General features: G+C 42.2%; 1 protein-coding gene and 1 long non-coding RNA gene across 2 annotated transcripts in view; one reads left to right on the forward strand and one right to left on the reverse strand.

Annotated features, from left to right (window-relative positions):
• Positions 1–20,597, forward strand: part of LOC105945457 (N-acylethanolamine-hydrolyzing acid amidase-like) — a 114,066-nt gene extending 93,469 nt beyond the window's left edge. The window contains exons 6-13 of the mRNA XM_031903313.1: positions 12,061–12,233; positions 12,797–12,859; positions 13,350–13,416; positions 15,695–15,723; positions 16,068–16,149; positions 17,595–17,643; positions 19,815–19,856; positions 20,422–20,597. Of these exons, the coding sequence (XP_031759173.1) occupies positions 12,061–12,233; positions 12,797–12,859; positions 13,350–13,416; positions 15,695–15,723; positions 16,068–16,149; positions 17,595–17,643; positions 19,815–19,843 (492 nt within the window). The 3' untranslated portion in view covers positions 19,844–19,856; positions 20,422–20,597. The remainder of the gene's footprint in view (positions 1–12,060; positions 12,234–12,796; positions 12,860–13,349; positions 13,417–15,694; positions 15,724–16,067; positions 16,150–17,594; positions 17,644–19,814; positions 19,857–20,421) is intronic.
• LOC116411453 lies at positions 12,037–14,254 on the reverse strand. The gene is made up of 2 exons (XR_004223089.1): positions 14,215–14,254; positions 12,037–12,213 (listed from the first exon to the last, which is right to left on the reverse strand). It is a non-coding gene; the product is annotated as an uncharacterized LOC116411453 (long non-coding RNA).
• Positions 20,598–26,897: the final 6,300 nt, after the last annotated feature.

The following is a 26,897-nucleotide window of genomic DNA, read 5'->3' on the forward strand; positions in this document are numbered from 1 at the left end:
TGTGAGTTCAAGTGTCAGACTCGAGTGCAAGTCATATTGCGTCCAACCGTGCTCTGAGTAGTGCTAATGTGTGCATATGTGTGTAGTGTGCTAAGTCTTGTTGCTATAGTTGTTGCAAAGAAGACTGCAAGTGTTGAATTTGTGATAGTCTAGAGTATGCTCACGTAGATGCACACCGTGTGACGAAGACTCGGTCACACTACGCTGTCTTCAGATGTTGTAGGAGTTGATGCTAAGTGTGAAGTGGTGCGTCGAAGTTGAGCTATATCGTTCGTAGTGTTAGCTAAGTGTTGCAAGGATGATGGCAATGCTGAGGAGTTCAATGTGTGAGTTAGTGAAATGTGTTAGGGTCAACGTGTTGGCAGTCAGTGCATTGGACCGCTGAGCTCGTTGTGGCCAAGTGTGAGCTCGAAGTGCGAGTGTGGTCAAAGTGCGAGTGTGGGCAAGTGTGAGTGTGCAAGTGTGAGTGTGCAAGTGTGAGTGTGCATGTGTGCAAGATGCAAGTGTGCCAAGTTGTAAGTGTGTAAGTGTGTAAGTGTGTAAGTGTGGCAAGTGTGCAAGTGCAAGTGTGGCAAGTGTGCAAGTGTGCAAGTGGTGCAAGTGTGCAAGTGAAGTGTGTAAGTGGTGGTAAGTGTGTTAAGTGTTAAGTTGTGCAAGTGTGCAAGTGTGGCAAGTGTGCAAGTGTGCAAGGTGTGAGTGTGCAAGTGTGAGTGTGCAAGTGTGAAAGTGTAAGTTTTGTGCAAGTGCAAGTGTGCAAGTGTGCAAGTGTAAGTGTGCAAGTGTGCAAAGTGTGCAAGTGTGCAAGTGTGCAAGTGTGCAAGTGTAAGTGTGCAAGTGTGAAGTGTGCAAGTGTGCACGTGCAAGTGTGCAAGTGTGAGTGTGCAGTGTGCAAGTGTGAGTGTGCAAGTGTGAGTGTTGCAAAAGTGTGCAAGTGTGCAAGATAAGTGTGTAAGTTGGCAAGTGTGCAAGTGTGGCAAGTGGTGCAAGTGTGGGCAAGTGCAAGTGTGCAAGTGTGCAGTTGAGTGTGTAAGTGTGTAAGTGTGAAGTGTGTAAGTGTGCAAGTGTGCAAGTGTGCAAGTGTGAGTGTGGAGGGTGCAAGTGTGCAAGTGTGGTGTGCCAAGTGAGTATGCAAAGTGTGCAAGTGTGCAAGTGTGAGTGTGCAAGTGTGAAGTGTGAGTGTGCAAGTGTGAGTGTGCAGTGTGAGTGTGCAAGTGTGGCAGTGTGAGTGTGCAGTGTGAGTGTGCAAGTGTGAGTGTGCAAGTGTGCAAGTGTGAGTGTGCAAGTGTGAGTGTGTAAGTGTGCAAGTGTGCAAGTGTGAGTGTGCAAGTGTGCAAGTGTAAGTGTGCAAGTGTGAGTGGTCAAAGTGTGAGTGTGCAAGTGTGAGTTGTGCAAGTGTGCATAGTGTGGCAAGTGTGAGTGTGTGCAGTGTGCAAGTGTGAGTTGCAAGTGTGCAAGTGTGCAAAGTGTGGCAAGTGTGGAGTGTGCAAGTGTGGCAAGTGTGCAAGTGCAAGTGTGAGTGTGTTAAGTGTGCAAGTGTGCAAGTGTGCAAAAGTGTGATGTGTTGCAAGTGTGAGTTGTGCAAGTGTGAGTGTGCAAGTGTGCAAGTGTGGCAAGTGTGAGTGTGCAGTGTGCACAGTGTGAGTGTGCAAGTTGTGCAAGTGCAAGTGGTGCAAGTGTGAGTGTGAGAGTGTGAGTGTGCAAGTGTGAGTGTGCAAGTGTGAAGTGTGCAGTGTGAGTGTGCAAGTGTGAGTGTGCCAAGTGTGCAAGTGTGAGGTGCAAGTGTGTAGTGTGCAAGTGTGCAGTGTGGAGTGGTTGCAAGTGTGAGTGTGCAAGTGTGATGTGCAAGCGTGCGTGTGCAAGTGGTGAGTGTGGCAAGTGTGCAAGTGAAGTGGGTGCAAGTGCGAGTGTGCAAGTGCGAGTGTGCAATGTGGAGTGTGCAAAGTGTGAGTGTGCAAGTGTGCGTGTGCAGTGTGAGTGTGCAAGTGTGCAAGTGGCAAGTGGTGCAAGTGCGAGTGGTGCAAAGTGTGAGTGTGCAAGTGTTAGTGTGCAAGTGTGAGTGTGGCAAGTGTGAGTGTGCAAGTGTGAGTGTGCAAAGTGTGAGTTGCAAGTGTGAGTGTGCAAGGTGTGAGTGTGCAAGTGTGCCAAGTTGTGAGTGTGCAAGTGGTGAGTGTGGCAAGTGTGCCCAGTGTGGTGTGCAAGTGTGAGTGTGCAAGTGTGAGTGTGCAAGTGTGATGTGCAAGTGTGAGTGTGCAAGTGTGAGTGTTGCAAGTGTGGCAAGTGTGAGTGTGCAAGTGTGAGTGTGCAAGTGTGCAGTGTGAGTGTGGCAAGTGTGAGTGTGGCAAGTGTGAGTGTGCAGTGTGAGTGTGCAGTGTGAGTGTGCAAGTGTGAGTTGCAAGTGTGAGTGTGCAAGTGTGAGTGTGCCAGTGTGAGTGTGCAAGTGTGCAAGTGCAAGTGGTGCAAGTGTGCAAGTGTGAAGTGTGTGCAAGTGTGAGTGTGCAAGTGTGAGTGTGCAGTGTGAAAGTGTAAGTGTGCAAGTTGCAAGTGTCAAGTGTGCAAGTGTAAAGTGTGGCAAGTGTGCAAGTGTGAGTGTGCAAGTGTGCAAGTGTAAGTGTGTCAGTGTGCAAGTGTGAGTGTGCATGTGTGGTGTAAGTGTGCAAGTGTGCAAGTGTGCAAGTGTAAGTGTGGCAAGTGTGCAAAGTGTGAGTGTGACAAGTGTGATGTGCAGTGCGAGTGTGCAAGTGTGCAAGTGTGAGTGTGCAAGTGTGCAAGTGTGAGTGTGCAGTGTGGAGTGTGCAAGTGTGAGTGTGCAAGTGTAAGTGGGTGGCAAGTGTGAGTGTGCAAGTGTGAGTGTGCAAGTGTGCAAGTTGCCAAGTGTGCAAGTGTGCCAGGTGTGCAAGTGTGCAAGTGTGAAGTGTGCTAAGTGTGCAGTGTGCAGTGTGCAAGTGTGCAAGTGTAAGTTGTGCAAGTGTGCAAGTGCAAGTGTGCAAGTGCAAGTGTGCAAGTCAAGTGTGCCAAGTGTGGCAAGTCAAGTGCAAGTGTGGCCAAGTGTAAGTGTGCAAGAGTGTGCAAGTGTTGAGTGTGCAAGTGTGAGTGTGCACAGTGCGAGGTGTGCAAGTGTGCAAGTGTGAGTGGGTGCAAAGTGTGCAAGTGTGAGTGTGCAAGTGTGAGAAGTGTGCAAGTGTGGAGTGTGCAAGTGTAAGTGTGCAAGTGTGAGTGTGCAAGTGTGAGTGTGCAAGTGTGGCAAAGTGTGCAAGTGTCCAGTGTGGCAAGTGTCAAGTGGTGCAAGTGTGCGTGTGCAAGTGTGCACGTGGCAAGTGTGCAAGTGTAAGTGTGCAAGTGTGCAAGTGTGAGTGTGCCAAGTGTGCAAGTGTGCAATGTGTCACGTGTGTAAGTGTGCAAGTGTGCAAGCGTGCAAGTGTGCAAGTGCAAGTGTGCAAGTTGCAAGTGTGCAAGTGTAAGTGTGCAAGTGTCAAGTGTGAGTGTGCAAGTGTGCAAGTGTGCAAGTGTAAAGTGTGTATGTGCAAGTGTGCAAGTGCAAGTGTGTGTGCAAGTGCAAGTGTGCAAGTGTGCAAGTGTAAGTGTGCAAGTGTGCAAGTGTGCAAGTGTGAGTGTGTAAGTTGTAAGGTGTGCAAGTGTGCAAGTGTGAGTGTTGGCAAGTGTGAGTGTGCAAGTGTGCAAGTGTAAGTGTGCAAGTGTAAGTGTGCAAGTGTGATGTGCAAGTGTGGAGTGTGCAAGTGTTGCAAAGTGTGCAAGTGTGAGTGTGCAAGTGTGGAGTGTGCAAGTGTGAGTGTGCAAGTGTGAGTGTGCAAGTGTGCAAGTGTAAGTGTGCAAGTGTGAGTGTGCAAAGTGTGCAAGTGTGGCAAGTGTGCAGTGTGCAAGTGTTAAGTGTGCAAGTGTGCAAGTGAAGTGTGCAGTGTAAAGTGTGCAAGTGTGCAAGTGTAAGTGTGGTGTGCAAGTGTGAGTGTGCAAGTGCGAGTTGTGCAAAGTGTGGCCAGTGTGAGTGTGCCAAGTGTGCAAGTGTGAGTGTGCAAGTGTGAGTGTGCAAGTGTGCAAGTGTGCAAGTGTGGCAAGTGTGCAAGTGTAAGTGTGTAAGTGGTGCAAGTGTGCAAGTGTGCCCGTGTGCAAGTGTAAGTGTGCAAGTGTGTAAGTGTAAGTGTGCAAGTGTGCAAGTGTGCAAGTGTGCAAGTGTGCAAGTGTGCAAGTGTGAGTGTGCAAGTGGGTGAGTGTGCAAGTGTGAGTGTGCAAGTGTGAGTGTGCAAGTGTGAGTGTGCAAGTGTGAGTGTGCAAGTGTAAGTGTGCAAGTGTGAGTGTGCAAGTGTGAGTGTGCAAGTGTGCAAGTGTGCAAGTGTAAGTGTGTAAGTGTGCAAGTGTGCAGTGCAAGTGTGCAAGTGCAAGTGTGCAAGTGCAAGTGTGCAAGTGTAAGTGTGCAAGTGTGCAAGTGTAAGTGTGCAAGTGCAAGTGTGTAAGTGTGTAAGTGTGTAAGTGTGCAAGTGTGCAAGTGTGAGTGTGCAAGTGTGCAAGTGTAAGTGTGCAAGTGTGCAAGTGTGCAAGTGTAAGTGTGCAAGTGTCAAGTGTGCAAGTGTGCAAGTGTGCAAGTGTAAGTGTGAGTGTGCAAGTGTGAGTGTGCAAGTGTGAGTGTGCAAGTGTGCAAGTGTGAGTGTGCAAGTGTGAGTGTGCAAGTGTGCAAGTGTGAGTGTGCAAGTGTGAGTGTGCAAGTGTGAGTGTGTAAGTGTGCAAGTGTGCAAGTGTGCAAGTGTGAGTGTGCAAGTGTGCAAGTGTGCAAGTGTGAGTGTGCAAGTGTGCAAGTGTGAGTGTGCAAGTGTGCAAGTGTGCAAGTGTGCAAGTGTAAGTGTGAGTGTGCAAGTGCGAGTGTGCAAGTGCGAGTGTGCAAGTGTGCAAGTGTGAGTGTGCAAGTGTGCAAGTGTGAGTGTGCAAGTGTGAGTGTGCAAGTGTAAGTGTGTAAGTGTGTAAGTGTGCAAGTGTGCAAGTGTGAGTGTGCAAGTGTGCAAGTGTGAGTGTGCAAGTGTGCAAGTGTGAGTGTGTAAGTGTGCAAGTGTGAGTGTGCAAGTTGCAAGTGTGAGTAAGTGTGCAAGTGTGCAAGTGTGAGTGTGCAAGTGTGAGTGTGCAAGTGTGAGTGTGCAAGTGTGAGTGTGCAAGTGTGAGTGTGCAAGTGTGAGTGTGCAAGTGTGAGTGTGCAAGTGTGAGTGTGCAAGTGTGCAAGTGTGAGTGTGCAAGTGTGAGTGTGCAAGTGTGAGTGTGCAAGTGTGAGTGTGTAAGTGTTAGTGTGCAAGTGTGAGTGTGCAAGTGTGAGTGTGTGAGTGTGCAAGTGTGCAAGTGTGCAAGTGTGAGTGTGTAAGTGTGCAAGTGTGAGTGTGCAAGTGCAAGTGTGCAAGTGTGAGTGTGTAAGTGTGCAAGTGTGAGTGTGCAAGTGTGCAAGTGTGAGTGGTGCAAGTGTGAGTGTGCAAGTGTGAGTGTGCAAGTGTGAGTGTGCAAGTGTGAGTGTGCAAGTGTGAGTGTGCAAGTGCGTGTGAGTGTGCAAGTGTGAGTGTGCAAGTGTGAGTGTGCAAGTGTGCAAGTGTGAGTGTGCAAGTGTGAGTGTGCAAGTGTGCAAGTGTGAGTGTGCAAGTGTGCAAGTGTGAGTGTGCAAGTGTGCAAGTGTGAGTGTGCAAGTGTGCAAGTGTGAGTGTGCAAGTGTGCAAGTGTGAGTGTGCAAGTGTAAGTGTGCAAGTGTGCAAGTGTGAGTGTGTAAGTGTGCAAGTGTGAGTGTGAGTGTGCAAGTGTGCAAGTGTGAGTGTGCAAGTGCAAGTGTGCAAGTGTGCAAGTGTGAGTGTGCAAGTGCAAGTGTGCAAGTGTGCAAGTGTGAGTGTGCAAGTGTGCAAGTGTGCAAGTGTGAGTGTGCAAGTGTGCAAGTGTGAGTGTGCAAGTGTGAGTGTGCAAGTGTGCAAGTGTGCAAGTGTGAGTGTGCAAGTGTGCAAGTGTGAGTGTGCAAGTGTGCAAGTGTGAGTGTGCAAGTGTGAGTGTGTTAAGTGTGCAAGTGTGCAAGTGTGAGTGTGCAAGTGTGAGTGTGTAAGTGTGCAAGTGTGAGTGTGCAAGTGTGAGTGTGCAAGTGCGAGTGTGCAAGTGTGAGTGTGCAAGTGTGAGTGTGCAAGTGTGAGTGTGCAAGTGTGCAAGTGTGAGTGTGCAAGTGTGCAAGTGTGCAAGTGTGCAAGTGTGCAAGTGTGAGTGTGCAAGTGTGAAAGTGTGAGTGTGCAAGTGTGAGTGTGCAAGTGTGCAAGTGTGAGTGTGCAAGTGTGCAAGTGTGAGTGTGCAAGTGTGCAAGTGTGAGTGTGTAAGTGTGTAAGTGTGCAAGTGTGCAAGTGTGCAAGTGTGCAAGTGTGCAAGTGTGAGTGTGCAAGTGTGCAAGTGTGAGTGTGCAAGTGTGCAAGTGTGAGTGTGCAAGTGTGAGTGTGCAAGTGTGCAAGTGTGGGTGTGCAAGTGTGCAAGTGTGGGTGTGCAAGTGTGCAAGTGTGGGTGTGCAAGTGTGCAAGTGTGAGTGTGCAAGTTTGCAAGTGTGAGTGTGTAAGTGTGCAAGTGTGAGTGTGCAAGTGTGCAAGTGTGAGTGTGCAAGTGTGAGTGTGTAAGTGTGTAAGTGTGCAAGTGTGAGTGTGCAAGTGTGCAAGTGTGAGTGTGCAAGTGTGCAAGTGTGAGTGTGGTAAGTGTGCAAGTGTGAGTGTGCAAGTGTGAGTGTGCAAGTGTGCAAGTGTGAGTGTGTAAGTGTGCAAGTGTGCAAGTGTGAGTGTGCAAGTGTGAGTGTGTAAGTGTGCAAGTGTGAGTGTGCAAGTGTGCAAGTGTGAGTGTGCAAGTGTGAGTGTGCAAGTGTGAGTGTGTAAGTGTGCAAGTGTGAGTGTGCAAGTGTGCAAGTGTGAGTGTGCAAGTGTGAGTGTGCAAGTGTGCAAGTGTGAGTGTGTAAGTGTGCAAGTGTGAGTGTGCAAGTGTGCAAGTGTAAGTGTAAGTGTGAGTGTGCAAGTGTGCAAGTGTGCAAGTGTGCAAGTGTGCAAGTGTGCAAGTGTGCAAGTGTGAGTGTGCAAGTGTGCAAGTGTGAGTGTGCAAGTGTGAGTGTGCAAGTGTGCAAGTGTGCAAGTGTGAGTGTGCAAGTGTGCAAGTGTGAGTGTGCAAGTGTGCAAGTGTGAGTGTGCAAGTGTGCAAGTGTGAGTGTGAAAGTGTGCAAGTGTGAGTGTGCAAGTGTGAGTGTGCAAGTGTGCAAGTGTGCGTGTGTAAGTGTGCAAGTGTGCAAGTGTGAGTGTGCAAGTGTGAGTGTGCAAGTGTGAGTGTGCAAGTGTGAGTGTGCAAGTGTGAGTGTGCAAGTGTGAGTGTGCAAGTGTGAGTGTGCAAGTGTGAGTGTGCAAGTGTGAGTGTGCAAGTGTGAGTGTGCAAGTGTGCAAGTGTGCAAGTGTGCAAGTGTGCAAGTGTGAGTGTGCAAGTGTGAGTGTGCAAGTGCAAGTGTGCAAGTGTGCAAGTGTGCAAGTGTGAGTGTGCAAGTGTGCAAGTGTGAGTGTGAAAGTGTGCAAGTGTGAGTGTGCAAGTGTGCAAGTGTGAGTGTGCAAGTGTGCAAGTGTGAGTGTGCAAGTGTGCAAGTGTGAGTGTGTAAGTGTGCAAGTGTGCAAGTGTGAGTGTGCAAGTGTGAGTGTGCAAGTGTGAGTGTGCAAGTGTGAGTGTGTAAGTGTGCAAGTGTGAGTGTGCAAGTGTGAGTGTGCAAGTGTGAGTGTGTAAGTGTGTAAGTGTGCAAGTGTGCAAGTGTGCAAGTGTGCAAGTGTGCAAGTGTGAGTGTGCAAGTGTGAGTGTGCAAGTGCAAGTGTGCAAGTGTGCAAGTGTGAGTGTGCAAGTGTGCAAGTGTGCAAGTGTGCAAGTGTGCAAGTGTGAGTGTGCAAGTGTGCAAGTGTGCAAGTGCGAGTGTGCAAGTGCAAGTGTGCAAGTGCAAGTGTGCAAGTGCAAGTGTGCAAGTGTGCAAGTGTGAGTGTGCAAGTGTGCAAGTGTGCAAGTGTGCAAGTGTGAGTGTGCAAGTGTGAGTGTGCAAGTGTGAGTGTGCAAGTGTGAGTGTGTAAGTGTGCAAGTGTGCAAGTGTGTGTGCAAGTGTGTGTGCGAGTGTGTGTGCGAGTGTGCAAGTGTGAGTGTGCAAGTGTGAGTGTGCAAGTGTGCAAGTGTGAGTGTTAAGTGTGCAAAGTGTGCAGTGTGCAAGTGTGTGTGCAAGTGTGTGTGCGAGTGTTGCAAGTGTGAGTGTGCAAGTGTGAGTGTGCAAGTGTGCAAGTGTGAGTGTGTAAGTGTGCAAGTGTGCAAGTGTGCAAGTGTGCAAGTGTGCAAGTGTGAAAGTGTGAAAGTGTGAAAGTGTGAAAGTGTGCACGTGTGAAAGTGTGCACGTGCGAGTGTGCAAGTGTGAGTGTGCAAGTGTGCAAGTGTGAGTGTGCAAGTGTGCAAGTGTGAGTGTGCAAGTGTGCAAGTGTGCAAGTGTGAGTGTGCAAGTGTGCAAGTTTGAGTGTGTAAGTGTGCGAGTGTGCGAGTGTGAGTGTGCAAGTGTGAGTGTGCAAGTGTGAGTGTGCAAGTGTGCAAGTTGTGCAAGTGTGAGTTGCAGTGTGGGTGCAAGTGTGAGTGTGCAAGTGTGAGTGTGCAAGTGTGAGTGTGCAAGGTGTGCAGTGTGCAAGTGTGCAAGTGTGCAGTGTGCAAGTGTGCAAGTGGTGCAAGTGTGCAAGTGTGCAAGTGTGAGTGTGCAAGTGTGCAAGTGTGAGTGTGCAAGTGTGCAAGTGTGCAAGTGTGCAAGTGTGAGTGTGCAAGTGTGAGTGTGTACGTGTGAAAGTGTGAAAGTGTGAAAGTGTGAAAGTGTGAAAGTGTGAGTGTGCACGTGCGAGTGTGCACGTGTGAGTGTGTAAGTGTGCGAGTGTGAGTGTGTGAGTGTGCGAGTGCGCAAGTGCAAGTGCGAGTGTGCAAGTGCGAGTGTGCGAGTGTGCAAGTGCGAGTGTGCAAGTGCGCACACTGCTCTGTAATCTAAGGGGGGGTTCCAATACCCTAATGCCTCACTACTTTTTTAAGAAAACAACTATAAGGTTAAAGTACACTCTACATTTAGAAAACATTGTTTGTAAGTTTGTAGTGGAATACTCCTTAATTTTCAATTTTCATATTTGTATTTTATCTTTTTCCCTGCAGAGTATGACACAAGCTGGTGGAAAAATGCAATCTTTGCTCTTACAAAGAAGAGTTCCCCCCTAAGTTGGCTTGTTAGAGATGTAAGTGTGATTTTACTCAAAACCCTCCAGGCCAGTGATAGGTGGGGTAGGGGGGGTGGCAGACCATGGGGTCTGTTGTATGGTAGTCAGTCAATGGATTGTGGCAGATGCCAGAGGGGCTGCTTTAAGTTTTGTGCCAGCTTGTGTGTTTGCAGCAGGAGGCAAAATTAGACAGCATCCCTGCAACAGCCTATTCAACAATGAATGTATATGGCATCTTAGGCTGATGCCACACGAGGCGTAGGGCTGAAATTTTCGGCAAGCGTTTTTCCGCTTGCCGAAAATTTCAGCCCTACGCCTGCTACTTGTGCCTGCACCCGAATGAATGGGATACGCTCGGGTGCAGGCACATGTAGCCGATATACGCATGAAAACGCGAGGGAATGCAAAGTCTCGCGTTTTCATGCGTATATCGGCTACATGTGCCTGCACCCAAGCGTATCCCATTCATTCGGGTGCAGGCACAAGTAGCAGGCGTAGGGCTGAATTTTCGGCAAGCGTTTTTCTGCTTGACGAAAATTTCAGCCCTACGCCTCGTGTGGCATCAGCCTAAGATGCCATATACATTCATTGTTGAATAGGCTGTTGCAGGGATGCTGTTTTGGCCTTTGTGTACTTGAAATGCCAGACCCTATTTTGATTCCCAGTCCAGACCTGTCTGCCAGTCTAATTTTGCCTCCTGCTGCAAACACACAAGCTGGCACAAAACTTGGCAGACAAGGATTGATATTATGCTACTGCTCCAGGCACAGGGAGAGGGATCACAAAACATAGACTAAGATTTATAGATTGTTTTCTTATGAGCTTCTTCTTTTCCATCTGGGCATGCATGGCACCTTGGGTGGGGTACAGTTTCAACCAATCATCCTGCAGTCTTATCAGGTGCAGTCTATCTGTCCTAACTAAAAATTTAATTCACTAATGCACCCTCTGGGGTGATGATCAAGGGTACATCAAGCAGATGAGAAAGTTGAGGAGAGGCTTCTCCTTACTTCCCATAAAATCCATCAATGACCAATCACACACAGGGTCGGACTGGGGGGTGCAGGGCCCACCGGGGCTCCCGCCCCAGGGGCCCTGCAGGTGCCCCCGCCAGCCGTGTCCCCTAACCCCCCGGCAGGGCCCCTACCAGACATCCTCCCCAAGTGAGTATAAAATTAACGCGTCAGGGGAGGAACGCCGGAAAGGGTCGGACTGGGCCGCCGGGGCCCACCGGGATTTTTCCCGGTGTCCTGGCGGCCCAGTCCAACCCTGATCACACAATACCCACCTAACTGGCCCAGAGGTTGATCGGATGGATAACTAAAATGTCAGTCTGTATATGACTACTATTAGATAAAAAAGACAGACTGAGCATGTCAATCATATACACATACTTACCAAGTAATGTTATGCTCCCTACTGAGTGAACATTAACTTGGCATTTTATAACAACTTCTTGGGCACCTGTCACCCCCTAATTGTCTCCCCTTCCAGAGGTGTGGGCTAATAAAGCCAGCACTCACTGTGGTTAGAGAAAACAATAGTTTATTCTTAGGAAAAATAACATCAGCAAGTACTAGGTCACCTTCACCAGAGCACCAGGAGTGGGCATGCACATAAATGAGGGAGTCTTCTGGCTTGCTCATTTTGCACATGCGGCTGACATGTAATGGTGGATGCGCCTCCCAAGCTTATGTCACATGCATGAACATAATGAGCAAGTTGTGGCATTCACTCATTTTGTGCATGCTTGTGCACCAACATGGCAACCCACACTGGGTCCCTCCTGGTGCAGGTGGCTTAGTACTGGCAAATATTTAGTGAAAAAATATGGTTTCCCTCTAGCAGAGCGTGGGCTCTATTACCTATACTTTTGGCGGGGAAAACTATATTTTAGTGATAAGTGCCTGGTAAATTCTTGTTGGCAATCAGCAAAATAACTTTGAAAGTTTCTAATGCAAGCAAACCTCTACAAAATGTGAATTGTTTTATCAGCATGCAGTAGGAATTGCCCATTCCTTATTTTAAGAATAGTAGCATAATCAAGTGGACATATATATATAAGCTATAGTTAAAACTAGCCCCTCTCTCCATGAATAGCCACTACCAACAGCTGGAATTTTGTGTGGGGGAGGAGGTTAGGGCATGATTGAAAAAACACAGACACAATGGGAACCTTGCTATTCCACACAGTGAGTTGCATCTAAAACACTTTCATTGAAGGTACTTGCATCCAGAACTGCTCTGTACACTTCTATATAGTTGCACTCAGTGCCAGTCAGTCCTTTCTGCCTTAAGTTGTGAAGTGAGTGCTGCTGTGCCATTTGACACATGTGCTGTGTGGACCCTGGAGCTACTGTCACCTCCTGAAAAGGCGATAGCGTCAATATAACAAGTAACAAGAAAAAACGTGACAATTGCATACAAAAATTGCAGTCTGTTCACAATGTCAGGGTAAGTGAATGCAGTCTCACCAAAGCAGAGTCAGTCTCAGGAAGTGCTAAGACAAAATGAATGTCATTATTTGAATGATAGTAGTTTTAGTCTGCAGACATTAACATGCACCCAAATATATTGCAATACACTTTAGAAACATAAAGCAGGTTCTTTATCTTATGGCCAGGGGCATAACACAGCATGGTCTGGGTGGAATATGGTATGTTTATGGTGCACCTGAATCTACCGAGTTGGCATCTGTGACTTTGCTTTAGCACCACTTGATACAAACCCCTTCCTGTTCATTGCTTTGCTGCAAATGTAATTTTTCAGACTGTTCTTTTGCAATAATTACCACAAATTATAATCATTTTTTTTCTATTAGACTTTGAATGAGGCCACAAATTACACAGCTGCTTTTCTCAAGTTATCCAGTGGTCCAATCATCACCCAGGTTTTCTTTATTTTGGCTGGTACAAAATCAGGAGAAGGGACGGTTATAACCCGAAACAGGGATGGATTTGTTGATGCTCGATTTCTGGATAATGGAAAAGGAAAGTGAGTTCCTTATAATTATTAGTTATTAGCAGAACAGTTGGGAAGGCATTTATCAACATTCTGATTTTTGTGGTTTTAAAGTTTTTTTGAAACCACAACTAACAAGAAGCAAAGAAAGATCTTCCAGTTGTAAATGGGACACCTGCCATTGATTTACAGGTTTTAGATGGTGTATTTTTGCTATCAGATTTGTCACTTGCATGCAATACGTACTAACCACTCAGCCACAAGGGTCAGGGAGCAGGATTAGACTTGAGGGTGGTGGGCCCTTGACTCGGGTACCTGGTGGGGCCCAGTTACCCAAGTCCAGCTCTGCACTGGAGCAGAAAATATAAAGTTGCTGATACCTTTTATTGGCTAATTAAGTAAATGAAAAAAATGCAAACTTTCTGTACTACTACTTTATATTTTCTGGTTTTATTCTATGGCTAACATGGTACATTAGAGAGCTGACATTAAAGAACAGATGTCTCTTTTTAACCCATATTAATGTAAGGATAAAATATTACTTAGTTATGTAAATCAACAATGTTCTCTTTTCATCTCTTCCTTGGTGAATATAGATGGTTCCTTGTACAAACTAATTACGACCACTGGAAATTGCCACCTAGATTTGATGATCGCAGGTAAAGTAGATTCTAAAATATCTAAACTCTGTATACTCCCTTGTACATTTGTCAGTACAGGAGATTGCAATTGCAACTGGTTTCCTAGTTTTGTATTCAAACCCCATATTACTACATCACATATTAATGATAAAGAGACCAGAATCCATGCCATAGATATACATAACAATGATATAGTTTAGTGAAGTCTAAAGTAGTGTTTCATATGGAGAACACTAGCACAGCAGAGCAGAGTATCCCTTTTTGAATGTGTGTGTGCGTTTGGTTAAAGGGGCATCATAACAGCTTGTTCAAAAAGAATGTCGAACATTCTTATTGCCTGTTGGTTTAACAAAACCCATAGATTTTCCATGATTAAAACAATAGGCATAAAGTATGTTCAGTACAAGCCCTCTTCACTGAACTTCTGTTTAACACGGGGGTATACTGCCCCTTTATTTATGTTTTTGTATTTTTCTAACTTGCACTTATACTAAATACTTTTTCACAGAACACCTGCAACTGAGGCTATGAATTCCACTGGTCAGAAAAACATCAGTATGGACTCTTTATATCAGGTATTAAAGCATCAAACAATAAGAGGCTTTTTTATAATACGCTGTCACACACCTGTGTCATAATAACAGCAAATATAGTTGTTTTCAAATCAATACTTTAGTATGAACACACTGATCAAACACAACATTCTACACAATACATCTCTTCCCCAAGAGTTTGGGTGTCACTCGGGGATGCCAAAGTAAGTGTCCCCAAAACAATTGCTGGTTTTCATCACCCTTATCTTTTGTTTAAGGTGTTGTTAGTACTGTGGTTAAAATCTGTTGTGCCTAAGAGTCGTTAGAAATGAGAACTTATGGTGCGAATAGTCAATGAAGATGTGGGTGAGGTATAAACTATCCCACATTTTCTTTGCATTATGATTATTTTCTATAAACAAGCAGAAGTTGCCAATTATGCCCATGTATGGGGACCCCCAATGAGCCTACCCGTCAAATATCTGGCCTCAAATTGGCCAGATGTCGATCAGACAGGATTGATTTTTCCAGATCTAGATAGATAGAGGTTTATAGATATCTATATAGATTGTAAGGCAACTCGACCAAACGGTGCAGTCTCTTGGGGTTTAGGCAGATTGCAGGGATCAGATCGGTCTCAGAAACAAGAGCTCACACCCAGCATATATGTTTAAGCTGACCGCAATCAGCTTTATTCACATATAACCGCCACACAGGAGTATATCAGAAAACAAAACATAAAAATAAATCCTAGCCTGTCCGGCTCTAACTAACACACACCAGCTCGATCTAGCATCCAACTCTATAAAAAAAACAACAGTAGTTTGTTTGGTTACTCACTGTGTCTGGCTCTCTCCTTACTGCATGCAGGCAGTTCCCCAGGAAGTGAGAGAGTGAGTAACTCTGCAGACACCATGTTTAAATGGTTTCCCCTGAAGCCTAACGAGGCCACTAATTAGCCAGGCTTTACCAAAACCTGGATAGCCTGGTGAATGGACGTCCCACCCGCTCACTTCCATTCACTCCAGGGCCCTTTTTACCGGCTTTTCCAAAAGCCGAATGCAGTGAAAGAACACTCTTTCACTGCTGACATACTTTCCCTGGAGCTTAATACAGTATATATAAGAGAGAAATCTGGGAGAAATATACACACCTTCCACCTCTAACCCAGCATTTCTCTCACAAAATGTATAGATGTAAATAAAGAAAGACCAGCACTTGGGGAATTTTATCATCTGTATTCAATGCATGCACAAAACAAAATTACATTTTGGTCCATAGAAGACCAAAGCCATGTTATTTTTGTACATGCACTGAATTATTCACTGGAAAGTGCTAGTCTTTCATTATTTTTATATGGCAAGATTTACCAGACACCAGGGTAATTGTGCTTGAACTGTGGTGTTGTCTGTTGTTTTCTGTTGTTTGATGGTAGGTAATGGTGGTGGTAATGTGCCCCGTGCGTACTGAATTATATACTATTTTGCTGCAAGTGTCTGCATGTCTTTCCAGCTTTTGCTTGTCACACAATAGGAATGTGGTGTTTAGTCAGGGAGTTGTTAGTTGGTTGGGACCCTCATTTCCTTCCGGGTTCAAGATACAGTACGCAGGTCTTCAAAATTAATTTAAAAATTCAAAATCATATGTATTATATATTAAAAGCTGTTAACATAAATACAGTGCATATTACACAAATACTGACACATTTCATGCCCTATTTCTAGCACTTCATTACATACTTACATAGTTTAAATAGTGTTTTCATGGTCATAGTGTGGTGTCCCAGAGCACAGGACCAGTTTATGGGCACATAAGAAGCACACTGGCAGGTAACAGTTCAACCAAGCTTTATTAGCAAGCAATCCCTTTATGCAAACGGCAAGCTAAAACTGCTCAACAGGAGTGTAATCATTTGTGGCCTAGTCCCTTAGGCAGTGCCCAGCCTCAGGCAACAGTCTCAAAAGCACATGACAGTAGATCTGGCCCACCAGTCCAGTTTTGTCACAACCCACACAAAAACAAGCTTATAAGAAATTTCTCATAATGTTACATTGAATTTTTGAACTCAATGGCATGGCTTAACCACAGCAGTAACCAGTTAAGGGGGGCATAAATCTCCAGACTAGCTGCCTATACAGATTCAACCATTACAGTTATACAACTTCAGCCATTACAGTTTAGGCTAGTTTGAGTACAGAATTCAGAGGCTTATGGGGGAAATCTGGATATTCATAATTTATTCTTTATCAGTAGATTACCTCTTTTGGTAGCATGCTTGCCTTATATAAATTGTATGAGTGTATTTCTCTCTGTGTTGCAGATTTTGTCAATGCCTCCTGTGTTAAATAGGTACGTTATACATATTTTTAAAAGATGAAACATTTATGAACTCACTGCAAAGGGATGTTGTGTCATGTAACATGTGTTGCAAATGTTGTGTGACTGAGTTAGCTTCAAGTTGCAGTAATGGCCTTGTGTATGTAACCTGCATATATAAGGTACAGATACATTATTTTATGTTGTGAAAGCTTAATATAATCTTTATGTAACTGTAGTACATTTCTGGTTACACAATTTATACCATATAATGAGCCCTATTTGCTAAAGAAATACAATAACAAAGATTTGTGGAGATGTTTCCCTAGAGCACCAAGCTCCAGTGCTGAATAATGTTTGTTCTCTTTTTTTTTTAGAATGACTATCCACACAACCTTAATGAGAGCTGCATTTCCTGGAAACTACACAACTGTGCTAAGGTCTAAAGTTTTCAACAAGGTAAGTACATGACATGCATGTTAGCACATTTGTAAGCACTGCTCCTAGTAAAACTAAATATTACCATGTAATAGCCACTTGAAGCAAAACACATTTCTTTATGTTGAAAAGAGTTTGAAGAAGTGTTTTGCAAGTCATACTTTTGTGTATAGAAAATAGATCGTACTATTCAGTTTCTGGTAGTTCTGCAGTGATTGAAGTAGTCACCTAAATATCTGTGCCCACTAGCCTGTGTTTTTTTTTTACTCTTGTTAACTATTTAACAGAGGGTCCTATTCCTGTGGTTCTGTCACTTACCATCTAGGCATTGCCTTTGTGGTTGTGCACTTAAGTAAGACAGAGATGTTGATAAGCACCCAAGGTTCTTTGTAAATCTTGTTCAAAAAAGGACAACAACAATGCAGTGCTGGGCCGGGCCAGCCCAGCCAGCCACCTCGCACACATGAAGATGACAGGGCGGGATTTTGAGATAGACAAGCAGCACTGGAGGAGGACTGGAGCACTTAGACTAGGGGTAGGCAGAAAAGAGGCACTTGCTTTGCACCCGCCCCCCCAGCATTGTGCCCCAGGCGCGTGCCTCTTCTGCCTACCCCTAGTTCTTACCCTGCAACAATGAGCTAATTTCTTAGATCACTGATCATTAAATGGGTACGGATACAGGAGGCATGGAGGCTGTGATTATGATTGGATCCTTAGGAAGAAGAAATTATGTACAATTTAAAGGGACCAATGCACAATGCCCAAGCAGACACTGAGGGGCCCATTTACTAACATTCATATTTTTGTTTTGTTTTCTCGAGTCGTACTTCTCAGCACAAAAACACAAATTTTTATTTATCAAGTGTAAAAACCACAAAAAACTAATACAAAACTTTGCCAGGTAAAAGCTGTTAATGTCATATAGAAGTCAATGGGAGCTTTCCTAGGCAAACTGCAATAATCTTTTTTTAATTTTTGATTTTGATGAGTGTTTTTCTTTTTGTTTATACGTGGACGAAAATTCTTACAACAAGGATTTTGAGCTTTTCCTATTCTTATTCAGATTAGTTCAATATTTGTATTTGCTTGTGCTTTTTAAAATCTGATCTTTTAATAACTAATTCAACATGATTTGCTACTGTACTCAGGCATACAAAATGCTCTTATCTGTGCTGCCCACTAACATGTATCTTAAAAGCCTTAAGCAGAGATAATGGAGACAGGCAAACCACAACTCAACTACACTTACTTCTGCTTGTCTGAGATGTTTCCATCACCATCATTTCTACCCTATGTAGCACCTCACACAGTCAGATATATATGTACAATATACAGTTGTACAATATATATATGTGTATATATGTACAAGGTGACAATGTAATATGCCTTAATGTAAATATAGTCCTGGAAATTGATTTTATATATGGTAATATTAATATATTTAGCAAATCTTGCTTTACTTTCAGAATGAGCTATGGGAGAAGCCAAGAACTATGGAGAATACTACCCAGGATAGTAAGTAGAAAAGAACATTACTTGTAATGGGAAGTATATCGGCAACACTATATCCAAAAACACAAAACACTATGATATACAATTTATAAAAAAATGTAACAGCCACCAGTATTTGCTATAAAAGACTTCCTTTTAAAGGAATACTGTCATGGAAAAACATGTTTCTTTCAAAATGCATCCATCAATAGAGATTCTCCAGCAGAATCCTGCATTGAAATCTGTTTTTTAAAAGCACAAACAGATTTTTTTTAATATTTAATTTTGAAATTTCACATGGGGCCAGTCATATTCTTCATTTCCCATGGTGCTACGGCCATGTGACTTGTGCTCTGATAAACTTTAGTCACACTTTACTGCTCTGCTGCCCAGCAGCCAATCAGCAGAACAATAAGAAGGTAGCACTATAGCAGCTCCCAGTACATACCAGAATAGCACTCAATAGCTCAGGATCAGGCACAATGCATTGAGGTGGCTGCCTACCCACCAATATTACAGCAAAAAAACCAAACATTTGTTGGTTCAAGAATAAAATTTTAAATAGAAGAGTTGATTATTTGCTATGTAAACAGTGTAATTTAGAAATAAAAACTACACCATAAAAATCATGACAGGATCCCTTTAATATTCTATTCAATGTTAGACCCATCCAATTAAAAAAACAAAATAGCAGAACAGATCCACAACAAACACATACACCATAAATATTGATCCAGGAAATTCATTGCATGAAAAAAAATCTGCCTCAAACTCTTTTTGTGGCAGTATATTCCCCAACACTATTGGTGCCCACCAGGAAAAATTACGTATTACTGTCACTAATATAGTTTCAAGTTTTATTGTCATATACTTTGTACAAATAACAATGAAGCATCATTACTGTAATGCAGGGGTGGGCAAACTTTTTGGCTCACGGGCCACATTTACTCACCCCCGGGCCGGACTGGGCCAGGGCGGGCCCCCTTCTCTCTTTAATTCCGGCATGCCAATGACACCAAGTCTCGCGTGATGAGACTTGGCGTCGGCGGCGGGCCGGATTAAAAAGGCAAAGGGGCCGGATGTGGCCCGCGGGCCGTAGTTTGCCCACCCCTGCTGTAATGAAATTTTTTTGACCCGTGTTCCTCCCAACTTTACATAGACATATTACATATTAAATATAATAAAAGTAAGCAATAAAGGTAATAAAAAAAAAAATGCAATGAATTATTTGAAATTGTGCAGTGAGGAGTTAAAGTGGCTTTGCTTAAAGTGACACTGCAAAGTGTCCAGTAGTTATGGGGAGGCAGAATGTCAGTAGTTCATAAGCCTGATGGCTTGTGGGTAGAAACTGTCTCTGTATCTGCTGGTGCGGGTCTGGATGCTCCTGTACCGCCTGCCTGATGGTAGGAGCATGAAAAGACTGTGGCTGGGGTCAGAGAGGATCCGCTGCATCTTCCTCCTACAGCGCTGTCTGTACAGGTCCTGCATGGCCGGCAGTTCAGTTCTGGTAATATAGAAGGATCACCCACTGGAGTAAGTGTGCAGAGGAGATGTGACCAGGAGGTCACCAAAAACTGGTGATGAAATTATGAGGAGGAGAAAAGGATAACAAAGATACATTTCCAGCGTGCATAGAGTGCAGTAAGGATATGGCTAGCCTAGTGCCAGGATTTCCATATATGGGATTGCCATGCATGGGATCATACCCCAGTTTTATGTGGATGCTTGGAACCTGTTATTGCTCCATTAATACTTAAGCATGCTTTAAGACTTTCCCACTTTTGGACTTATTTCATATCTGGACTTTTTATGTTGCTGGATGACAATACTGTAAGTTTCTGGTAGATAATTGGGACAGTGCGCATTAACTTTCTAATATAGCCTGGCAGATATTTTAAACTATACATTCTGGCTATTCTTTTTATGCAATGAGTTTGCATCATCACTATATATGGTGCATGTGTTTTGGTGATTTGCAAACCACTTTTCTACCTCTGGTATTTTCTTTTTTAATATAGTGGGTTTACTTTTAATCTAAAATTAACTATAGGAAATTTTTACAGCACATACTGGAGAAAGCTACTTATTTTAACAAAGCAATTTATAGCATATAGTTTTTTGGGATACAGGTTTTTATTTAAAGTGATGCTTAAAGTTTTATGACTATAGGATGGAATTTTTGTTTCAAAATTCAGGTTCTGTGGAAGATACTGAGAATGACTGAGAACCGAGCAAAGGTAAATATAAATAAACATATCTGTTACAAAGTGACATTTGTAAGCCCAGCGTTAATTAACGGAATTGTAACTAGTATATTCTGCAACAAAAAAATGACATTTGTGACTCTTTCATCAGATATTTTTTGAGCTTGGTTATAACATAATTCACCTCAATACAGTGACAATTTTTTCCGCAATATAAAAAAATTATAATAACAACAAGGCACAAAAGTGGATTTCCTGGCTCAATCAATTCCTCTGTGACAAAGCTGGAAATGATATATATATGAAATAAAGAATGGAAATCCAAATCCAAATGAAGTTGTTATTTATTTAATAAAGGTCTAATGTATACAGTCCAGAAGGAACGGATTTTTTTTTTTTAGAGGGATGCATTGTGGAAGAATATAAGATGGCCACTGCCCAATAGCTATTCTTTTTTGTCATAAAGAATGTGTTACAAATCGAAACCAGCACTGTTCCTGCCAAGCTTAGAAAAACAAAGAAAAGAAAGCTAAGCTGAATGTATAGCGTCTGAACGGGGAAAGCATTATTTTTTAAATTTAATTTGTTCTTTTTGCAGGAGCTACAGCAAAGCTTCAGACTTGTACATTTAAGAGAAATACAAGAGAAGCTGCTATGAAAATTACCTGAGCTAAACTATACTGCACACGACAGGTCTATGTACAAATATGTCCCATAACACAGCCTATATGTTATACACTATTTCATATAAATAAAGTCTTTTAATGAAAAATATATAGTGAAGAGTGAATTGTTTTGCCAGACATGGACTTGCTGGGAAATTCTGCATTGGCGAATTATTTCCCAAAACTGCTGCACAAATTTGCATCATGTCAAAAAAGATGCAGTTGTGTTGAAAAAGTCGCAGTTGAGAAAAAAAAGTCGCAGATGTATAAAAAAAAGTTGTGGTTGTGTCAAAAAGTCTTGTGGTAGCCGCATTTTGCATTTTTTTTCCAATTTTGTGAATTTTTCAGCAATTTTACAATTTTATTTTTTTGGCAAAGCAAAACAGGACAGATCAATAAAAATATACTTTTCTAACAAAATGTGCCATTGGATAGTCCTAAAGTTGTTCCTCTTGTATGAGGCACTGTGCTCACACACAAACCAAGGTCACAAATACATGACAAGTCGACTCCTCAATTGACCCTTTGCCCTGAAGCACCCAACTGAACCCCCTTGTTACATACCTTATTGAAACGCCACTTGTGTATGCAATATAAACAGATGATGTTACTTTATAATAAGCAGTTCATATAAATAGTTCCATTGATTAATGTGCTAATAAGTAATTCAGTTTATTGGGGGTCAGTGGAGTTTGTCCTTAGTTTAACCCCTTCCCACCCTCCAGCCCGTGCTCTGTGCTGTCATTGCTTGATATGGAAGTTATGTATGTTTTCTCGTAATGCCCAATAATATTGTTTGGGGCCCAATAACTAGTCAGTAGTAGTTCATTAAAATAGTAAAAATAATTAATGTGCTAATAAGTCAGTATTTTAATTGGGGGGTTATTGGAGTTAAAACATAAGTAAGTTTCTTTGAAAGTAATATGTTTTTGCATAAGCTACATACATTGCGTAAGTGTAGGGACCCAATTATATTGCTGGGGTGCCCCATTGGCTTAGTTCATAAAAATAGATATAATAATTAATGTGCTAATAAGCCAGTACATTAATTGGAGGGGGGGGGTGTCAGTGGAGTTTATATGTCAGTTATGTAAGTTTCTTTAAAAAAAACCGTAAGTGTGTAAGTGTAGGGGCCCAATAACCAGTCATTTCCCTGTGGAAAAGTCATACCTCACGACATTTGAAAAATGAAAAGAGGGACAAAAAGATTTTGCACTTGCAGCGTGGCAATTCTTTTTACCACACCCACTTATGTGGCCATGCCCCAATTACCACACCCCATTTTTTTAAAAAAAATACTCAATACACAATGCCCCCAATTGCCCCATAGACAGTGCCCCCAATTGACCTCATAGACAGTTCCCCCAATTGCCCCATAGACAGTAGCCCCCATAAACAGTGCCCCATAGAAAGTGCCCCTATATACAGTACCCCCATACACACTGCCCCCCGTACACAGTGCCCCCATACACAGTGCCCCCCAATTGCCCCATAGACATTGCCCCCCAAAGTCGTCGTTGTTGTCTTCTTTTTTGTTTATAACCTTTTAACCTTATAAAAGGGCCTGTCTCCACCGCACAAGAAGCTGCATAAGGAGCAGGAGCCGCACAAGGAGCCATATAAGGAGTAGGAGCCGCACAAGGAGCAGGAGCGCCCGACTCCAGCCAGCGCATCCCGCTGTCCCGGATAGATCTATGAATGTCCCGCTTTTCCGTAATCTATTACAGAAATGCGGGACATTTATTGAACTATCCGGGTCAGTGGGATGCGCTATTAAAACCGGGACAGTCCCGCGGAAAGCGGGACAGTTGGGGGGTATGCAAAGTTCATCTAAAATAGTAAATAGATCCCAATATAAACAACTAATGTTACTCTATAATAAGCAGTTCATATACCTAAATAAAACAAATAATGTGGAGTTTGTCCCTGCAAAGCTTAATACTCAAGTTATTTATGTTTCTAGGAAGTAGTTTTTGAAGTTACCTAAATTTATGCATAACTTTCGTGACACGACCAGACCCCTTTGCAGGGCCCAGTAAAATTGTACTCCCTCTCCCTCTGACGGTGGCTATATATATATATATATATATATATATATATATAAACAAAGGATGGCACACCGCTACATAACATACCTCGGGTGCTCGTTAAAAGGTTCCAATAGTATAAAAAAGACCAGCAACTCCGGGATTTCTTGTGAAAAATCAAAACATATATTCAAAGTAGCATAAACAGCTGTTTATGCTACTTTGAATATATGTTTTGATTTTTCACAAGAAATCCCAGAGTTGCTGGTCTTTTTTATACTATATATATATATATGGCCACCATCAGGGGGAGAGGATGTATGTATATATATATGTATGTATATATATATATATATACATCCTGGAAGGAGCATGCTACACTTGTCTGGGTGCTAATAGAAAAAATATAGACTACAATTATAGTAATAATAAGTAGTAATGTGACAAAAATAATTTATTTAGAGCCCAATGTATTGGTTACTATTTGTGACCTTTTTCACAGGAAACAAACAGAAAGTGTTTCCCTTCCCTTGAAAAAGGTCACAAATAGTGACCAAAACATTGGGCTCTAAATAAATTATTGTCACTATTGAGTGTAAGTGCTATACTTACCTAGTGTGAGTGTGTATATATATACTATACTGTATATCCCACTTTTGGTAAAGTCTTTTATAGATCACTTATCCTGTCATAAATTATGCTGTATGTACCTTGACTTTTACCCTAAACAAATGACAGAGCAATTATGAACCATAAAATGTTTAAACACTGCACATGCTATAATTAATTCCCTCTTTTATCTGATTAGTGCCACGCTGCTTATATACTAATAGGTTGGCTCCTGACCAAGTGCTCATTCTTAAACTGCTTGTCTATTGATCTAATATAAACAATTATACTGTCTCCCAAACCTAGCTTGAATTTATTGCACCTAGGGTGATCACAACACACCTTGGCTTCCTCTCAGTAGCATAATAAATACAATATAACAAAGGATACACTTTTTTCCTTCTAACACAAAAGGGTCAGATTGTGATTGAACCTTTATAATATGGACTGAGAAAGGACTACTCCTGAATTTATACAAAAATGGTTGTTAATATGGTAAAAATCCTTTTTTATATTGTATGTATACTCTGCTTAATGCAGCATACACTGTTGGAGGTTGAAGATTTCTTAAGATGGCCATGCATGCACCAATATAACTGTAGGAAACATAGTTTAGTATGATTTTTGGACTGTGTGTGGGGTCCAAGTTATTGTCCCGATAATTTTTGTACCATTGTGATCAGTTGTTTAGTTGATCGGACAGGTTAAAAAATTTTGGTTGGATAATGATAACATCTGCACATGTACTGTGTACAGGAAGCCACTCTCATATGATTGGCGTCTGCCAAATATTTAATGTTTAATGTTTATAACATCCTTCAATTTGTTATTTTTAGGGCTTTATCCTACAGTTTCAGTCTGAATGTTAGATCATTGCTTTTAAATGTACAATTAATATGTGATGAAGAAGAAGACATCTAAAATCTGAACATGTATGGTCACCTTTACCCTTGAAATACCCTCACAAGAGCACTTGAAAAAGGGCGGTTCCCCTGAAACATCTGCTGAGATCTAAATAAAAAGCATCAAAACCATTGTACATTGGTGTTTATGCAAGTGCCATTTGGAGTATGGTTGATTTGTGTTGTGAATATAACTGGTCTCTGGGGGGTTGTACAACATCTCTAGTTGTACAGGGCCCAAAAGTCCTCCCATGTAATCAGGGATGCTGCTGCCATGAGGCAAGTTGAGACACTTGCCTCAGGCGGTGGCACCGGACAAGTTACCAGGGGAGACAAAAAGCCGCTTCTGGTAACTTAAAGAGACTCAATTCTGATTTTTAAATCAGAATTTTTGCACTGCTAATACAGAGTGCGCAATATACACTAGCTCTCTGCACTAGCGATGCGCACCCCCCCCTCGCCATCACCTTGGCCACCTCAGCGGCCAGAACCCCTGAGGTGGCATTGCATGTAATTTCATTTCTAATGCATTATAAGCATACTTTTTCAGTACATTAATGGGGCCATTTACTAATGTACAGTTTTTCCTTTCTTCCCGAATTTGGAGTTTTTAGCACTAAAAGTAGTTTTTGCATTGAAAATTTAGAAGTTTCAGATTTTTTACAAAAATTCTTTGGTGCGACAGTTTGACAAAGTAGATGCCAGACATTCATTAGTTTATTAAAATTTTTCAAGAATTTAGAAATGTTAGAGTTTTAGTGAATGTGCCCCTAATTAAGCAATTGTAATGATTTCAATGTTGTATTTAAAATCAGTGTATATAGAAAAGTTGCTTGAAAAAACATTTTGTCATTGTGCAATTTTTTTTTGCATTCTGTTGGGTTGACATTCCTTTAAATTTTAACCTCTAAGGGGCAGATTTATGAAAATTTGAGTTTAGAGCTGAATACATAAAAACCCACCTGCATTCTATTCATTCCAATGGGATTTTTATAAGTGTATTTATCAAATGGTGAGTTCTAACCCATCACCCATCGTTAAATATGCTTCTAAAAATCCCATAGGAATTAATAGGACTTTTAGGGGGTGATTTATTAACATTCGAGAACAATTTCTTTTTCCAGATTCAAGTTTTTTAAATCAAATGTCTGATATTTATTCAGTGCAAAAAAAAAAAACCTTGAATAAAAGTGTAGTTTATGTCAATGGGAGCTGTCCTAGGCAAAGTCAAGCCATATTTTCAATGTGAGATTTTCACGTTTTTTGAGTTTTAATAAAGTTTGGTAGTTCACAAATTCAAACTATTCAAGTTTTTTTATTCGAATGAGTTCTCCATATTAAATAAATAATAAAGCATATTAATTGAGAGTTTATTTGAATTAGAAAAACACTCTCAAATTCACAAACTTGAAAACTGATAAATAAGCCCACTAATGTATTAAGCTCTAAACTCACTTTTTAATAAATCTGACCTTTATGGATTTATTTATCATTTTTTTTAGTGAATTCAAGTATGTTTTTCTAATTCAAATAAAATTGCATCTTAAAGAAAATGATATGCCGATGCTGTGCCTGTTAGTGCACACTGTTGTTGGGGCAGGAGGAAGTGGATTGCCATTTTCTACCCTGGTATAAATACACTGACAGAGAAAATGCCTGCTGTGATATGGCCCTTAAAGTGGAATTGATCATAGAATATGATCACTTAGGGGCAGATTTACTGAAACTCGAATCTTGTTTTATTATTAAAACCATGAATATCATTTCCATGTCAGACATTTATCAAAAAACTGAAATGAATAAAAAAGCTGCAGTAAAGTCACAAAAAGTGTGACCTTTTCAATTTATTGCATCATGACTGTAATTTCTTCAAATAGTTGCGCAAAAACCAGCATCAAAAATCCAAAAAGTTCAAAGAAAAGAAAGATTTTTCAGGGAAGGGAAGGGAAGGGACATCTACCATTTACTTCTACATGACCCTGCCAGGTTTGGAAAAAAGCATTATAAAAAAAGTTGAGACTTTTTTCCCCACGCCTTTTTCAGCATCAAAAACCCGACCCACAAAAGTCACAGCTTAATATAAAGTAGAAATGAGGACTACACAATTACATTTCTGAACTAGAAAGGGAAGTTTGAGAACAAACTTCATGTTGGGTTGAAAGTCACTGAATGGGCTCTGCCCACTTTCTCTGACCATGGACCACAGTTATACAGTAAAAACCACTGTGCAAAGTTTAGGGACCCTGGTTTTAATAGTGTCTGAATGGCAGCAACTTAAATTTCCCCACCGAAAGTCAACGAGTGACAACAGTGATTGGCGGTTGGTGGCTCCACCCCCTTTTTCCAGCCTGGAACTGCAGTTACCCAGTAACTAACTCTGCAAAGTTTAGGGACCCTAGGATTAATAGTTAAAGAACGGCAGCAGTTTAAATTTAAACCAATAAAAGTAAATAGGTGAATTGTGATTGGTGGTTGTGACCCCGCCCACTTTTTCTAACCTTGAATTGAAGTCACCCAGTGACAAACAGTGGGCACCCTGGCATAAATAGTGTGAGAATGGAAGCATTTTACATTTAAACCAATAAAATTCAATGGATGAAATCTGATTGGCTGTTAGTGGCCCAACCCACCTTTCCTATTTTTGAACTGCAGTCCCCCAGTGACCAACTTTGCAAATGTTGGGGACTCAGGCATAAAAATTGTGAGACTAAAAGCATTTTACACTTCCCCATTGTACCATTACCATAGTAAATAGGTGAAATGTTATTGGCTGTTTATTGGCTCCGCCAACTTTTTTCTAACTTGAAATGGCAAATAGCCAGTGTCTATACTGGCTACAATACCCAGTGACTAACTCTCGAAACTTTAACA

The sequence above is a fragment of the Xenopus tropicalis genome, chromosome 1 (assembly GCF_000004195.4).
Source record: "Xenopus tropicalis strain Nigerian chromosome 1, UCB_Xtro_10.0, whole genome shotgun sequence".
Lineage (NCBI taxonomy): Eukaryota > Metazoa > Chordata > Amphibia > Anura > Pipidae > Xenopus > Xenopus tropicalis.